The following is a 17,435-nucleotide window of genomic DNA, read 5'->3' on the forward strand; positions in this document are numbered from 1 at the left end:
TCTGCGAAAATCAGTGAAATTATCCACATAATCCATGTGTGCTTAAGTTTTACTTGCAATAAAATGATTTAAGCATGATTCTTGCAATAAAGCAAGCTACGTTTCTATGAGAGATTGGGTAATGGATGTTAACAGGCTTTGATTATGCAAAAAATCTTTATAATACCTAATGTTTATTGAATACTTAATGTTTTTAAAATTGTTCATAGCACTTTATAGGTTTATTAACTTCATCACTTAACCTTCAAAATAACCTTACGAGGTAGGTCCTACCATACCATCTAGGGAGAAAACTGAGGTTCAAAGCTAATGCCCGTCGCCCAAAGTGAAGGTTAGATCGAGATGGAACTCAGGGGTTCTGATGCCCAAACGCTCAGTACACTGACCGTAAGCATACAAAGGCAAGAACTCCAAGAGTTTTGCCAGGTTCCATTTCTCTTTTTAACAAAGAAAACTGCATTTTCTCTCCATGTGCTTTATAAAGGGATATGTGGACACCGATGGGATGGCTATAAAACAGGATGGAAGAAAAACGCTAAGTGACAAAATCCATGAAAGAGCAGCGTCAATGAGATGGCTTCCACGTTCAGTGTCAGGCCACGGCGGCTCCACAGCACAACGACCACATATTTCTATGTGTGAGAGGCACCCAGTCAGTCAAAATGGTCCGCCTGGCAGATGCATTCAGACCCAACCAAATCTGCTTAACAAAACCGCTCTGGAGATACGGCAGTTTATCGCTTTGGTATTCTTTGCCCTGAGAGGTCATGGAAGGACTGAATAGAAACATGTGAAATCATTTGTTCATTTATTCATTAATATGTTGTCAAATTCAGTTTTCTATACACTATGGTGTTTATTCCATTTTCTGTACTATTAGATATACATATTTAAAAAAATATTTAACTTATTTTTAAGAAGAAATTAAATATTTTCTGAAAAAGAATCATTTTATTATCGTTCTCTAGCAACAAACCTGAAACAAGCCTCATCCAACTCAACTAACTCATTTAAATACCTTTGCTCCGTAGCAATTTGTCTAAATATCGAGTTTACACAATTCTATTCTACAGAACACTGTTTTACCCTGTTACATAGTATATAGTTAAAGAACATTTTTGTAATAAACATGTTTCTCTTTCGATATGATACAGAACAAGTTTTTCACACTTCCCAGCAATCACTCGAATATATTAAAAATGCATCCTTCTTTAAAAGGCACACACATTTACAGGTTCAAATCTTTATTGTTTTAAAATTCTACATGTCTTTTACAATACAATATTTTGTTATTTAAATGACCTCTAAATGGTTAATGTACAATGAATATGCTTTTTCTGAACTCAAACCATGGATTACGATTTCATCAACAGGATTATTTCCAACCCAAATCAAAAGAGGTCGGGAAGGTTTTGAGTGCCGCGTTTGAAACGGTCAAGAGCACACACGCTTCCCCGTAGAACCCAGGTGGCCGCTGTTCAAAGTGCTTTTGAAGACTGCTGATTACGGCTGGCCTTAACATCAGTCGATCGAATGACAGGTTTTTATTTTGAAACGTCAAAGGGCATTTAAAAAAATAAATGAAACAATTTGCTTTAGTAATCTACAGACGCAAACTCAAAGTTATGATTATCTGCATGCAGTAACACTCCTCTTTAAATAGTTCTGAAGAATTTATACATTTTATAAAGAATGTGTTTCAGAGTGCAAGTTTTCTGATATTGATTTCACAAAAGGACAAATGCTGGTAATAAGAGCTAACATTTACTATCTAAGTCCAAGCTAATGTATATGTAACAGGCAATTAATATGGCTCACCGTAAGCCACAATGCAGGGTATGCCCTTTGAGAAAATGAACTACTTTGGTCCGCATTTCTAGTTATTTGGGTAAAAAAACCAAAAACAAAACCATTTTAAGTCGGCCAAGGCTTTTGATGAATTTATTGTTCCTAAAACGTAGCCAGTTAAAAAGGAAGTGATATACACCAGTGAAGTGTATTGTCACGGCGACCTCCGTATAAAAAGACGGCCTGCTGTTCTTGGAGTGATGAGTAAGCACTGTAGGACAGATCAGGAAGGTGTCACGGGACGTTTGATCTCTTCCTTAAGTTATACTTTCTTATTCCATGACACAGCTTTCACTCTGTAAAACTTTGTCCCCAGAGGAACCTTGAATCGGTTTTGTGCCTAAGAAGAAAAGAAGAGGAATGACTTCAATGGTTAAAACCAAACTACACAGCACTGTCCGACTGTACTACTCAGTGCGAGAGTACTGGGGGCTGGGGAGCACGGGCGAGCAGAAGTCTTTACCGAAGTGCCCAAGCCCCGCCCCTCCCCAGGCTGAGAGTACACGGAACCACTAACATTGATGGAAGAAAGAGCTGGTAATCGTTGCTCAACAATACGGTACAAACGGAGCCACAGGTCACGATTTCGTACCGAAGAACTGTCAGTACACAGTTTAAGTTCCATCAGTGCTTTGGAGCAGAGAGGCCCCAAACCGTTCGGTAGATTCCACCGACTCTACGGTGTCGACAGTGCTGACACTACAGTCAGGGACGTGTTCAGCCATCAGACAGTTCACATTATCTTCCTTCCCGGGGGATAGCATATGAAAATAAGAGAACAACTCTGCCTACAAACAGATGCACTCAATCATCAGTTATGCTACGTGTTCTTTCTTCGCACACGAAAACACTAATGACTGGATAGTCACTGAAGAGCGTAGTAGTTTTCATGTACAGGCTGATGAGTTGTTGGTAATCATCTATCCATGTCTACTCTCTAAAGAGAAATAACAAATCCTTGTAAAACTCCTGGTTGGTACTCACACTCCTTAAACTCAAGGCCTAACCAGGCCTAACTCGATCAAGTGAGCTAAAACCCAACCACTGCGCTATTAACAATTTCTGTGTCAAGGAGTATGTGAATCTGAATCTTCCTTATGATTCCTAGGTTTATATTATCTGATGTAGTTTTTACCTTTTTGGCTTGACAGTATTCCTTTTCCATTACTTTTCCAAGTACCCAGGGTCTTCGAGATGCACCTGAAGCTAGTGAATGAAAGTGTGAGTTTCTTTTTAAAAGTAGTTATAATTACTCATGAAAACATTAACTGCCAGAATCAAAACAGACGGATAAAGTTCTCAGAAGTGAAAAAAGGTGTAAGACTCTTAAAACTGAAATCCTTAAAAAACAAAATGTTTTCTGAGATAGAAATGGAATCATTTTACTTTTCAGCCATTGATTTTAACTTTCCTCACTAAATATAGATGGTAAACCAAATCACAGAACTAATAAAAGTTCAAGAACTACAAATAATCTAAGTACAAATCATGAACAAATAAATCTAGGAATTCTAAATTAGCTCAACAGTGCCATCTACCGAAATGCTAATGAAGATGGCCATTTCTATTTCTGAAAGCAGACGGACAAAATTTATCTTCTAGGTTCAAAGCGAAGCACTGCCTTTGTGGGGGGGTGGGGTAGTGGTGGTGCTTTTAACGTCAGTGCTCAAGGGTAGGAGCCTGTGTCATATCTGTCCCGCACAACGCCTGGCACGGCAGCGGTAACATGGTTGGTGCACAATAAGTAACGATTAAGGGCTAACAGGTTAAGAAGCAAAGCCCGGAAGGGCGGTGCTTGTGTGAAGGGGAGATGGAAAATGCGGGGGGAGACGGCAAATGAGGGAGGAGACAGGATGAAAAGCTAATCCTCAAAGAGCCAAAGTGTGACAAGCTAAGAAAGGGAGAGTACTCGTTTCATTTTTAAATTCATTAAAAGAGAAGCTAATAAAAGAGATGATTTCCAAAGTATTGAGTCAATAAATGATCTGCTTAGGCTAAAGCCTGAGATTCCCAAGAGAAGACAAATCTGACTTTTATTCCCTAAACATAGTTTGGCAGGATATAAATGAAGGATATCATGAATGAACTATCAGAAATGGAAAATGCTCTACAGAGTAATTTAGCACTTCACAGATAATGCGTGATTTCTGAAAAGAATGATCTAAAACTGAATGCTTATGTTTTATGTCTGAGGAGTAATGGGTCCCACTGTCAAGGGCATAAAAACACTCTAGTATTTTGTATTTCTTTAAAAAAGTGGGGGTGGGGTGGGGGTCAGGAGGGTAGAGTTCCTTGGTAAAGTAAGACTGTTAAATTCTTTTCTCCAAGACTTGTGATAGCCCTTCACGTGGTCATGTGCACTGTGACCTCTAAGGGTACACAAGAAGTGTTTCCTAGATTTAAACACTAACTCTCCTACTCTTGGGAAAGGCACACGGAAATTTTTAAAGATCCATGATATAACTTAGCCCCTTATAGTTCTGGAAACAAAAATACACACGTTTGTGGATATTTATGCATTTATACATTTAGACATACACATGTAGAATAAAACAAATGGGGCAAAATGTTAACAACAGGTGAATCTGTAAAGGTCTATAGGTCTTTTCTTGTTTTTTTAAACACTGGTACTTGTGCAACTTTTTGGTAAATTTCAGAATCATTTTCAAATAAAAAAATTTAAAGAAATGAAAAAAAAGCCAGAAAATCGAAAAAAAACACAACGTTCATTGTTTTCAAGGCACAAAATCAGTACGTTGTAAGCTTATCTTCTCATTTTTCAAGGTTCTACGAAAACTGTACAAGTCTATGCACATTTCTGTATAACCCATCACCAACAGCCATGATGGAGTGATCATGTGACACTGGCCTAATTCAAGAATTGGTATTTGCCCATGTCGGTAAGTCATTCCACACGGACACATCAACTGTAATGGGCATATATTCCTGTACTTTAATAATCCTATTTAAGCTAAGTATCCCAAGGTATCTATTCTCTTTTAAAGATCAAAGCAATAGACAATAGACACTGTAATTTAGTATATTTTAACAAAGTTTTTTTAAAAAAGCCAAAAAAACCCAGTAAGTATTGAAAAGTTTAATGAAAGAAAAAAAAAAAGGAAGAACTTAAGATGGTAAGTAGGATAGAAAAGGCATTTTACAACTGGAGAACTTTTTTTCTAAACCTGGTCTTTACTGCCTTTATAGACAAATGAGTGTGTACTAAGCTAAAATAGGCTGCATGTGTATGAGAATTTTGACAATATAATTCTGCCTCTGCTAGGGTATATCTGATCCAATCTCATTAAATCCACTCTATTTTCGAACTGTCAGTAGAATCCTGGAAAATAATCCGGATAATGCAGATTTTATACGACAGCAACAACAACAAAAACAAAACGAAAAAACGAAACAAAACAAAAACAAAACAAAAACAAAAACGTATTAAGCAGAGTTCCGTCTGAGTGATGTAATTCTGTTATGATTAGACAGGAGGGGAAAATCTCTGACATACTGCGTGCGCTCCAGCTTCGCTACTGTGGTTCCGGATGTGACACTTACCACCCTCACCTGGTTTCAGATCCAGGGCAGGCAGAGACTCCGAATGCAGGAAATACAAGGTTGGACTAACAGTAAATAACACGTAATTGTCATGGCGCTCGTCCAGGATGATGAGCACCAAATCTCCCACCTGAAAACTGAAGAAAGGAATGTAATTTATTACCCTGAAGAGTCACTGCCACACTCCTCTGAAAACTTCAAGCATATATTCTGCAGTGTTCAGCCCTATATTCAAGTATCAAACACTACCTATTGTTTAGAAAAACAAAACAAAACAAATGTTTGGATGAGGGGGGAGAACACGCCCCCCCCCCCCCCCCCCCCCCCCCCCCCCCCCCAGTCATCTAGTCACAGGAAGATGATGTTCATCCTTTATCTTCCACTCACACTACGCGCTACCTGCTATTTCTGTCTCTGGGTATAGTGCTCTTCTGTTTGAAAGAAAGCCCAGCAGTGTTCAGTTCATGTACTTAATCAGGCTTAAACAAGTCGGTGGAAATGACTGCTTTAGGGTGAGGCCTGAAACACGGAGCGAGGAAAGAAGGAAGTGGGTGTAGCTGCCCACAGGCTCTAAGTGATGCTCTCTTCAGAATCAGTTTTCAAAATGTTCAAAATATGAACAGGCCTTGAAGGCTAATCTTGCGGCCTCACTGAATTTCTCTCTCAGTCTAGCAGTGTTTTAGTGGAGGGTTTAGGGTTTTCTTGATGTAGTATCATCTCATCTGCAAATAGCGGAAGTAATACGTCTTCCTTGCAGAGCTGGATGCCTTTTATTTCGTTTTGCTGTCTGACTGCTGTGGCCGGGACTTCCAGTACTATGCTGAACAGAAGCAGTGGTTACTGGAGGGGAGGGGGGTGGGGGATGGATTAAGAGTAAGTACACTTATCATGTTGAGCACTGAGTAACTGAGTAACGTACACAGTTGCTGAAATACTATGTTGCACACCCGAAACTAAGGTAACACTGTACGTTACCTATACAGGAATTCGAATTAAAAAATTTAATAAAAAAAAAAAAACAAGGAAAGTTAATTTTGGATTTCACACTTGCCACGATCATTTAATTCTGTAGGTCTTGCACCTGATAAATCATCAGAATCACTGGGAAAGCTTTTAAAAGAGAACAGTTTTTTATTAATTAATTGCTTATCCTACAAACCCTCGATGCCCGCCTCACAGGATGTGGCAGGCACTGTTTTGGCTAAACACCAGAACATCTTTAAAAAGGCAGATAGGGCCTCTCCCTGGCAGTTTTTTTCTTTTTCATAAAGCTCATCCCATTCTAATCTTTGAAAGGCCCAACCCTGGATCTGACTTGACATACAGCTGACACATAAAAGCAGACACCATTTAGCCCTTTCAAATCACTGAGAAAAGAGAAGATTCTAATGAGGGTCAGTAACCACAGACGTCTGACAACCAAAAATTTCATTGACAGACCTATTACAGACAAAATACAGAAGACTAACCAGTGTTTGTGAGCTGTTAACAATGCTTTTCAAAAACCTTATTACAGAGACCCTCCTTTCCAACAGCCCGTGTCAAAACCCGTGGAACAGGACGGCTGTCTGTGAAATTATTCAACTGATAAATTTAATAGTGTACTATGAATCTGTAGTGTATCAATTACAATGAAGTCTGAAAAATAGAAACCAGAAACACTGCAACTTAAAAAATCTCCTATCTGAAATGACTCTCCGATCTAAAATGAAAAAGACTAAGGTGATCAACAGGATTTAGAAGCGGTGGCATTGGGGGTGCCTGGGGGCCTCAGTCGGTTGAGCGGCCGACTTCGGCTCAGGTCGCGATCTCGCGGTTTGTGAGTTCGAGCCCCGCGTCGGGCTCTGTGCCGACAGCTCGGGGCCTGGAGCCTGGTTCACATTCTGTCTCCTTCTCTCCCTGCCCCTCCCCAACTTGTACTCTGTCTTTGTCTCTCAAAAATAAATAAATGCAAAAAAAATTTTTTTAAAGAGGTGGCATCAGCTGAAAAGTGGAGTCAAAAAGATTTCAGAAGTATTTGTGTACAAATGATAATTAAAGCTGTAATTGAATGTAATCCTAATGTTTCCAAGAATAATTTAGAAAACCTTTACTTTTAATAGAAAATGTTTTACTACCAACGAGTACAAAGCTCAATGCACCTGAAATCTGAAGGATTACAGCCACTGAAATATATTTCCGTTAACAATCCAATACTATCTAAATCAGTGACTCTATTTCACAGGAAAAACTTTGAGAAAATATAAGTAAAATACTTACTCTCTAATAGCTATCTTTTCCGAATGCCTTGAGGATACCGAAGACATGCTCTGAGACATCTGAAAAAATGGACAGTTCATAAGGCTATTTACACAATTAAAGCACCGCATATATTTATTAGGTCCTTGCTGCAAAAATTTTTCTCGATGTCACACACATTCAGATCTGTGCCTCAGCTTTTAAGAGTCCAAGCATAAGGTTCATTAATGTAATTCCTTTCCTTCAACAATAATTTTCAGTGGACAAATTCACCTACACTCTTACTTATGTTATTTTCTTAATCAAATTTGGCTGCATTAAAGACTACGTATAGAATATTTTATTTGTAATTCCATAGCTAATATTAAAAATATCACAGGGAAAGAGATTAACAATTTTTGGAGAAGAGTTTGCCAATTCTAACACATCAGTTTCAAATCTACTGGTAAAAGAACAAACCAAAAAACTCTGCAGGAAAATCTTACTCAAAGACTCACTAACTTGGAAAAACAAATAAACACAATGCTACTCTGGCTGAAATGTGGGTCGGAGAACAAAGTTCTGAGAGTTGGTAAAGTCCCTCTCTGACGTCCAAGGCAACTTCTGAGAAGCTTCAGTTTAAAAACCCACAATTCTGAGCAAGTGCTAAATGAGGAAAGGTGTGACTGTCACCCATTTCCTCTCCTGATGATGAACAAAATGGGACGAGACACGCGAGCTGACGCGCTGTTGCCTTAGCCCAGCTGGGACGGCTTGCTCTTCAAACGGGCTTTAATCCATTTCTGACACCATCACATGACACACGGGGCACGTGTCCCCCAGTCTCAGGGCCAGAAAGGATGGTAAAGATGCCTTCACTTCCCAAGCAGAGTGGGTAGCACAAATCAAGGACAGACAAGTGGATTTCTCTTATTAAGTCTAATTCTGATTCTCAGAATTTCTTCCATTGCTCTCTGAACATTATCTGGAATAACGAAGGGTCTCATTAGTGCTTGAAACAAAATAAAAAGAACAATAACAAATAATGAACAGAAAGGCCTAAAAGTACAGCAATCTATTATCAAAATCATCCAAATGGTCTACATACTGCCAGTGAAGGCAAGTTTGACCATCCATTTTCTGGACCATATTTTATTCAGATTTTTTAAAAAGCTTAAGTTTTTCATACATTTATTATAAACGAGGTCTTAGATTTAAGAAAACACTGTGGAAACAGTTGTAAATGGACATGAAAGTATACTTAACATTGAGACACCTCTCTGGGTGGGAGTGGGGTCCTCTGGATCTGAAGGGCAAAATTCCTTCTTTCATAAACACTTCCCAAGCATCAACTGTGTACCAGTTACTACTGAAGGTGCTAGGAACACAGACAAAACTGACTACAAAACCCTTGCCAAACAGAGCTTAAAATCTATTGGAAATACTGCATCAAACAGCATGCTGAATGATGTCTGAGACAGGCAACTCTTCTCAGTCTTTTTGAACAACGGTTTGCTGTACTTACAAAAACAGCAAATAGACTTAAGATTGTCTTGGTGATAAATTAATGACTGACTATAATGACTGTAGACTAATTGACCATATGACTAATGACTACAGAATTTAGATGTAATGTTTACTGTTCAATAAGGTATAGGAAAGAAAAGCAGATGTTTCCCTACAAGATACTGTTTTTAAAAAGCTCAATTCTAATCAGTATCAAAACTGTTCAAAAGTACTGAACACACGCCTTAAGATTATTCCTATTTCCTCATAACTTACAATTATTAGAACTTGCAAAATGAAGTAACTGCCTTATTAAAACAAGCAAGATCAACTGTATAACTCTTCAAGTAATTGGTCAATGTTTGCAGGTTAGAGTAAAGCCAAGATTAATTCAGAAGATTATACAGGGTATCACGCAAAGTGTCAGGATCAAACATGTTCAGTTAAAAAAAAAAAAGTGAACGGACATAATGTATTAATTACGCACCCTTAAGAGTGAATATGTTAATTTCCAAAAGGCCTATAAAAGTACTTCTAACTATAAAGAGTTACTGACTTAAGAATCCCAACTTGATGTTACAAATACATGTAATTACGGAATCCTACGTGATCACAGCTTATCAATCACCGGAAACACTGTCTTGAATTTGCTGACTGATATTAACGTGACATTAGTAAGGTAGTCAGCTTTGTCTGTTCTACTACCACGGAGGGCACCTCTGACCTACGGTCACCTCTCTGAGAATCAAGTCATTAATGACCCACACGGCCCAATGAAACTACTAGAAATAAATTCATCGAACCAAACATGTTGCTGACGGTATTTATAATGAAATGTAATGGAAAACATTTTGAAATGTTAACATCTATTGGCCAAGAAAAATAACTTACCAGTCTTTGATTTAACCGCTTGTTTTCTTCTTCTTTCAATTGTAATGTCTGCAGGAGGAAAAAAAAGGGACCTGTGGTTTATCCCTTGTAGCTTCTCTACTTGAAACTTCATAACTGTCAAATTTCCTTCATCTTCACATTAATGTTCTGATCTAGTATGAAAAGTTAGTGAGGATATTCTTTTTTATGGATCCTTTCCAACTGTTTTAATTATTTACAGGCTTGAGAGAGAATTAGAACAATTTTAGGTACATTTACCTAAGCTGAGGGTTCTCAAAGTTTAATATGCATTAGAACTACTTGTGGAACTTGTAAATGTGCAGTAAATAGCTGGGAGCTATTCCCGAAGACTCTTAGGGGATAGACAGGAGACTGGGGGGGGGGGGGCGGGGGGGCGGGGATAGGAACAGGTCTGGCCTAAGAGGAGGATTCTGTAGTTAATAACATACACCCCAGCTGAATTTCACAAAGGTGATCACACAACCCTTTAATAAGAAAAGAATGCACGATAGAACACAAAGTTATAGAATTCTGACTTTGGATTCTTACTGGACGATTAAGCCTGAAAAGAGCAAGAGAAAATGTTGAAAATCTTAAAAGCCCAAGGAATGAAAGTGATCTATGAATAAGGATATGTTAACTCTGAATCAAAATTATATATAACCTGATAGTACAATTGAGAGGAAACCCCTCATTGCCATTTTTTTAAAATTTCAATTAATCTCAAAAAAACCCAAAAAACAAAACTCCTAACTTGTCCTCATTATTCATACTCTATTTTTGCCCACTTCTAGAAAATACTTACCTTGTTTTTGAAATAAATACATGAGGGTTCCTATTTATAATCTTTTGTTGCATTCTGAACTGTTATTGAATAAAACCATTATTCCCTATATTCATTTTATAAAGACCACCAATCTTCTTCTCGGATATAGACTTCATTTACTGGGAAGAAATGACAAATAACAGACCTGGAATACTATTACCAAATATTTAGCCACTTGAATAAAAAAAATGACAGGATTTCTCAAAACATTAATCACAGAAGTAACCACTTTTTAAAAGATCTAACTTTATAAACACAACTTGGTATGTTTTCAATATAAACATTTTGTAACGGCATCCAAAATGAACACGAACACAGTCAAAACTGCATTTCAAGAAAGAAATTTACTTACTCGTTCTAACAGCATTATTCTCTGTTTTTCTTCAGAGAGCATATGGATATTTTCTCTAAAAGAGAATGATTTATTTTAGTTTAAGTCTTTTAAAATTCTGGACTTTACATTCTTCAATAAGATTTGGAAATTTAACTAAAAAATTAAAGATTTGGACTGCATTTTCTTTTTTTTTTTTTAATTTTTTTTTTTATGTTTATTTATTTTTGAGAGAGACAGAGTACGAGCGGGGAAGGGGCAGAGAGCGAGGGAGACAAAGAATCCGAAGCAGGCTCCAGGCTCTGAGCTGACAGAATAGAGCCTGATGCTGGGCTCGAACTCATGAACCGTGAGATCATGACCTGAGTTGAAGTCGGATGCTCAACTGACCGAGCCACCCAGGCACCTCTGGACTACGTTTTCAAAAGCAGCCTTAATGTTTAAATTAGGACACATTTCAATGGTACGTGTTCTTTGTACTGGAGGTCTTGACCCCAGATCGACAAACCTTTTGAAATTATAAGCAAAACTTTGTGCATGCATTTTTCTAGGGGCCATGTCTTTTGAATCTGAAGTTTTGCCCCAGAGAGGAAGAAGCGCTCCTCTTCCTATGTGTGGGTTAATGCGTGGTACCAATAAAGCGGTATTTCCTGGGTGGCTTCACCATTAAAACTAGAAACAAAACACAATACATCTACGAGTAAGCTACAGACAGAACTTAAAGTTTTATTCCACAAAAAAATAAACCAGATCTCAATAAAGATTTCAGCGGTACTACTAAGTGGCTAGAAATGTGCTCGTCTCTCTGCCATGTGTAAAACTGCCCATCGCACTAGAACACTCAAAAGTTAGAAAAGAAAAAAATGTCTAATAGGGTACAGGCTTGAACGTCGTATTTTTATTACAATTCTTTATGGAGGCACAACTGGGAAATAAATTATGAGACATTCAAAGTGTAAAATATGATGATGTGATATACATACACATTGTGAAAACGTAAGTTCAATGAGTCAACTAACACCTCCATCACTTACCTTTTTGGCAAGGCAGGGAGAATGCTGAAATTCTAGTCTCTTATCAAATTTCAACTATACGACACAGTGTTATCATTTACCGTCACCATGTTACATCCCTAGGTCTTGTTCATCTTTAACTTGTAACTGAAAAACTGCAACCTTTATCCAACCTTGCCCCTCCCAGCCCCAGCTCCTGGCAACCACTTTTCTACTCTATGAATTTGACTTTTTCTTTAAAGAGTCTACATATAAGGGATACTATGCGTTATTTGTCTCTCTCTGGCTGGCTTATTTCATTTGGCATGTTGGCCTCCAGGTTCATCCAGGCTACTGCAAAGGGCAGAATCTCCTTCTTTCTCATGGCTGAAGAATAATTCGTGAAATATCTTTGTTCGCCATTTTCTTAATCCATTCATCCATCAAGGGATACTTAGGATGTTCCCATGTATCGGCTACTGTGAATAATGCTGCAGTGAACATGGGAGGACAGAGATCTCTTTTGAGATGATGTTTTCATTTCTTTCACACAGATGTGCCCAGAGCTGAGAGACAGCTGGATCATATGGCGGCTCTACTTTTAATTCCTCGAGGAACCACCATATTGTTTTCTATCCTGGCTGTACCAGTTTACATTCCCACGAACAGTTCATGAGAGTTCTCTTTTCTCCACATTCTCACCAGCACTTGTTACCCACTGCCTCTTTAATAACAGACATCCTAAGAGACACGAGGAGACTGATATCTTGTGGCTTTGATTTCTATTTCCCTTATGATTGGTGACACTGAGTACGTTTTCATGTAGGTCATCCGTACGTCCTCTTTGGAAAAAGGTCTATTTTTTGCCCACTTTTTAACTAGGGTTGTTTCTTTGCTGTTGTGTGGGTTCTTTATATATTTCAGGCATTAACAACGTATTAGATATATAATTTGCAAATATTGTCTTCCACTCCATAAGTTGTCTTTTGATTTTGTTGATGTACGGAACTTTTTTAGTTTGATGTAGCCCTACTTGTTTATTTTTGCTGTCTTTGCTTCCAGTGAAAACCCCCCACACCACTGCCAAGCCAATGTCAAGGAGCTTCTCTCCTATACTTTCTTCTCTGAGTTTTACAGTTTTGGGTCTTATATTTATAAGTCTTTAATCCATTTTGAGGTGATTTTTGTGTGTTTTTACACGTTTGTGTGTTTTAATCCATTTTGAGGTGATTTTGTGTTAACACCCTATGGTGTTAACATAGGGATCCGGTTTCATTCTTTCGCATGTGGCCGTCCAGTTTTCCCAGCACCATTTATTGAAGACACTATCCTTTCCCTACTGGGCATTCCTAAACTCCCTTGTCAAATTTTAGTTGCCTAATATGCAGGAATTTGTTTCTGACACGTATGAATTTTGGGATTGCTCCTTTCCATTTCTGCGAGAAGTGTTACTGGAGTTTTGACAGGGATTGCAAAGAATCTTCAGATTGCTTTGGTTAGTAAAGACATTTTCATAATTTTAATTCTTCCAATCCATGAACACAAAATCTCTGTCCACTTATTTGTGTCTTCTTCAGTTTCTTTCACCAACATCTTGTAGTTCTCAGTGTACAAATCTTTCACCTCCTTGGTTAAATTTATTACTAAGTATTTTACTCTTTTTGATGCAATTGTAAATGGGACAGTTCCTCAAATCTCTTTGTTAGTTCATTGTTAGCATATAAAAACATTACTGATCTCATGTCCTGCAACTTTCCTGAACTTCTGATTAGTTCTAACAGTTTTGGGTAGTCTTTTAGGGGTTTCTACATATTATCATGTCATCTACAAAGAGATAATTTCACTTCTTCCTTACCTGTTTGGGTATTTTTTATTTCCTTTTCTTGCCTACTTGCTCTGGCTAGGACTTCCAGCACACTATGGTGAAAAGCAGTGGCGAGAGTAGGTATCTTTGCTTTGTCCAGATCTTACAGAGAAACTTTCAGCTTTCTGCTGTCGAGTATGATGTTAACTGTGTGTTTCACATATACAGCCTTTATTATGTTGGGGTACATTCACTCTATACCCACTTTGTGAAGAGTTTTTATCATGAAAGGATTGATGTTGAAAATTCTGGGGCGCCTGGGTGGCACAGTCGGTTAAGCGTCCGACTTCAGCCAGGTCACGATCTCGCGGTCCGTGAGTTCGAGCCCCACGTCAGGCTCTGGGCTGATGGCTCGGAGCCTGGAGCCAGTTTCCGATTCTGTGTCTCCCTCTCTCTCTGCCCCTCCCCGGTTCATGCTCTGTCTCTCTCTGTCCCAAAAATAAATAAACGTTGAAAAAAAAAATTAAAAAAAAAAAAAAAAAGAAAATTCTGTCAAGTGCTTTTTCCTCATCTACTGAAATGATTAAACGATGGCCATTCTTTGTTTTGTTGATGGGGTAGATCACACCAGTTTGCTGAGGTTGAACCACCCTTGTATCCCTGGAATAAATCCCACTTGATCCTGGTGTACATTCCCTTTATCGTACATTGCTGAACTTGCTTTATTACTATATTGCTGAGCATTTCTGCATCTATGTTCATTATGGATACTGCCCTGTATTTTTCTTGTAGCTCCCCTGTCATGCAGGTAACAGGGTAATGCTGGCTTCATATATTGAGTTCCGTAGAGCTCTTTCCTCTTCTATGTTTTAGAAGAGTTTCAGGAAGGTTGGTATTAGTTCTTCTTTAAAAAAAATGTTTGATAGAATTCACCAGTGAAGCCATCTGGTCCCAGACTTTTCTTTGCTGGGAGGTTTTTGCTTACAGATTCAATCTCCTTACTTAACTGGCCTGTTAAGATTTTCTATTTCTTCATGACTCAGTCTTGGACGGTTGTATGTTTCTAGGAGTGGATCCATGTCTTCTAGATTGCCCAATTTGTTGTAAATGACTGTACATAGTAGTTTCTTACAATTCTTTATGTCTGGTATTAGCAGTAATGTAGACTTCTATATTATTCTGTGTTAATTCCCCATTTACATTTTAAGCAACTGACTAAAGCAGGAATTGTGTCTTCTAAATGTTAATTCTTTTTTTTGTTTAAATTTTTTTTATTTGAGAGAGAGAGAGCACACATGAGCTGGGGGGCAGGGGTAGAGGGAGAGCAAGAAAGAGGGTGTAGAATTCTTAAGCAGGCTCCATCCTCAGCATGGAGCCCCACATGGGGTTCGATCCCATGACACTGAGATTACCACCAGAGCCCAAACCAAGAGTTGGGACACTTAACCGACTAAGCCACCAAGGCACCCCTACTGTTAATTCTTGTAGGAAGAGGCTATGCCTAAGACAAGGTCATGAAGATTTAATTTCATTTTAGCTTTTACATTGAACTCTGTGATTCCCCTGTCTTGTAAATAGGAGATCCAATTTCATTCTTTGTTTGTGGATATTCACCTGTCCTGTCCTAGCACCATCTATTGAAAAAGCTACCATTTCTCCATTGAATTGTCCTGGCACCATAATACAAGGATTCAGGTTCAACAGACTATAAATAGAAGGGCTTATTTCCAGACTCTGTTTCAATGGCTTATATATATGTCTACATACATATAACTACCCACATATATATCAGCTAGCATCATCCTTATTACTGCAGCTTTGTATTAATTTCTGAAATAAGGACATGTGTGTTTCCAACTTCATTTTTTTTGAAGACTGTTTTGGTTATTTTGAGTTTGTTGCATTTCCATATGAATTCAGGACCCACTGTCCACTTCTGCAAAAAAGGTGTATTTCAACAACAACTGTGTTGAATCTGCAGATCACAGAGTATTGCTACCCCAACAAAATTAAGTCTTTTTTTTTTCTTTTTTAAGATTTTGTTTTTAAGTAATCTCTACATTCAATGTGGGGCTTGAACTCACAACCCCAAGATCAAGAGTTGCATGCTCTACTGAGTGAGCCAGCCAGGCATCCCAAGATTAAGTCTTCCAATCAATGAACATGGGATGTCTTTTTAGGTCTTCAAGTTCATTCAATAATATTTTGTAACCTTCAGTGTACATGTCTCGAACAACTTCTGTTAAATTGATTCTTAAGTATTTAAATTTGTAGTGAAATTCTGGGGACTGTCAATATACAAGATCATATTATATATACAAATAGAGATAGTTTTATTTCTTCCTTTCTAATCTGGATGCCTTTAATTTCTTTTTCTTGCCTAAGTGCCCTTTATAGAACCTCAGGTGCAATGCTGAATACAAGTAGCCAAAGTGGACCACCTTCTTGCTCTTGATTTTGTAGGGGAAAGCATTCAGTGTTTCACCACTGAATATGATCTTCTCGTGGGTTTTCTTTTTTTTTTTTAATAGTTTAAAAACTTTTATTTTTGAGAGAGTGCATGCACATGTGCATGTGAGTGGGGGGGGGGGGAGAGAGGGAGAGAGAGAGGAAGAGAGAGAGAGAGAGAGAGACAGAGAGAGAGACAGAGAGAGAGAGAGAGAGAGAGAGAGAGAGAATGAATATGAATATGAATGACTGAATCCCAAGCAGGTGCCACACTGTCAGTGCAGAGCCCAATATGGGGCTCAAACTCACAAACCGTGATATCATCACCTGAGCCGAAACCAAGAGTCAGAAGATGCTTACCTGACTGAGCCCCCCAGGCACCCTGATGTTTAATTTACTTATCGCATTCCTGAAATACTCCAATGAGTCATGACGATCGTTTTTGACTCCATTCCATCTGAAATGTTAAAACTGTCCTTGGGATTTTTTACACCTGTATCTTAGTCTCTGTAATTTTTAAATCCATACGTGTGGTTATGGTTCTATTCATTCCACGTATTTGTACCTTCTTTTTACTTGATATTTTATTTATCATAGTTTACATACTTTTATTAATTTCATTTTCTCATACATGTATACTTGAGATTACATAATTGTCCCAGTGTTACCACCTTGATTATAGCTCTCATTTTTGATACTTTTGTCTAGACTTAAATAACTCAATTTCCATTTTCTTATCAATACCTATGTTGTATATACAGGTATTCAAATTAGCAAATGGATAAAACTACTTTCGTTACTAATTTTCAACTGCTCATGCTTAGTGGCTGTAATTACTTCAGTATTTAGAACTCTGAGACTTGTTTTGTGATCTGGTATGTAGTGAATTTCCTTAACGGTTTCTCTATTGCTTGCTTGCTTGCTTGCTTGCTTGCTTGCTTTCTTTCTTTCTTTCTTTCTTTCTTTCTTTCTTTCTTTTTACTTCATTGTGTCACGAGAGGAAAAAGGCCT

At 38.1% G+C, this 17,435-nt stretch overlaps 1 protein-coding gene across 2 annotated transcripts in view; it reads right to left on the minus strand.

Moving 5' to 3' along the window:
• Positions 1–791: 791 nt before the first annotated feature.
• Positions 792–17,435, minus strand: part of RB1CC1 (RB1 inducible coiled-coil 1) — a 93,871-nt gene continuing 77,227 nt past the window's right edge. The window contains exons 19-24 of one of the 2 annotated variants that reach the window (XM_043601067.1): positions 11,202–11,256; positions 10,024–10,071; positions 7,669–7,727; positions 5,419–5,546; positions 2,984–3,054; positions 792–2,188 (exon numbers count right to left, since the gene is read on the minus strand). In XM_043601067.1, coding sequence (XP_043457002.1) covers positions 2,111–2,188; positions 2,984–3,054; positions 5,419–5,546; positions 7,669–7,727; positions 10,024–10,071; positions 11,202–11,256 — 439 coding nt within the window. In that variant the 3' untranslated portion in view covers positions 792–2,110. Of the gene's footprint in view, positions 2,189–2,983; positions 3,055–5,409; positions 5,547–7,668; positions 7,728–10,023; positions 10,072–11,201; positions 11,257–17,435 lie in introns of both variants that reach the window. The other variant, XM_043601066.1, reaches the window with a different exon arrangement.

Source organism: Prionailurus bengalensis, chromosome F2, assembly GCF_016509475.1.
Source record: "Prionailurus bengalensis isolate Pbe53 chromosome F2, Fcat_Pben_1.1_paternal_pri, whole genome shotgun sequence".
Taxonomy (NCBI): domain Eukaryota; kingdom Metazoa; phylum Chordata; class Mammalia; order Carnivora; family Felidae; genus Prionailurus; species Prionailurus bengalensis.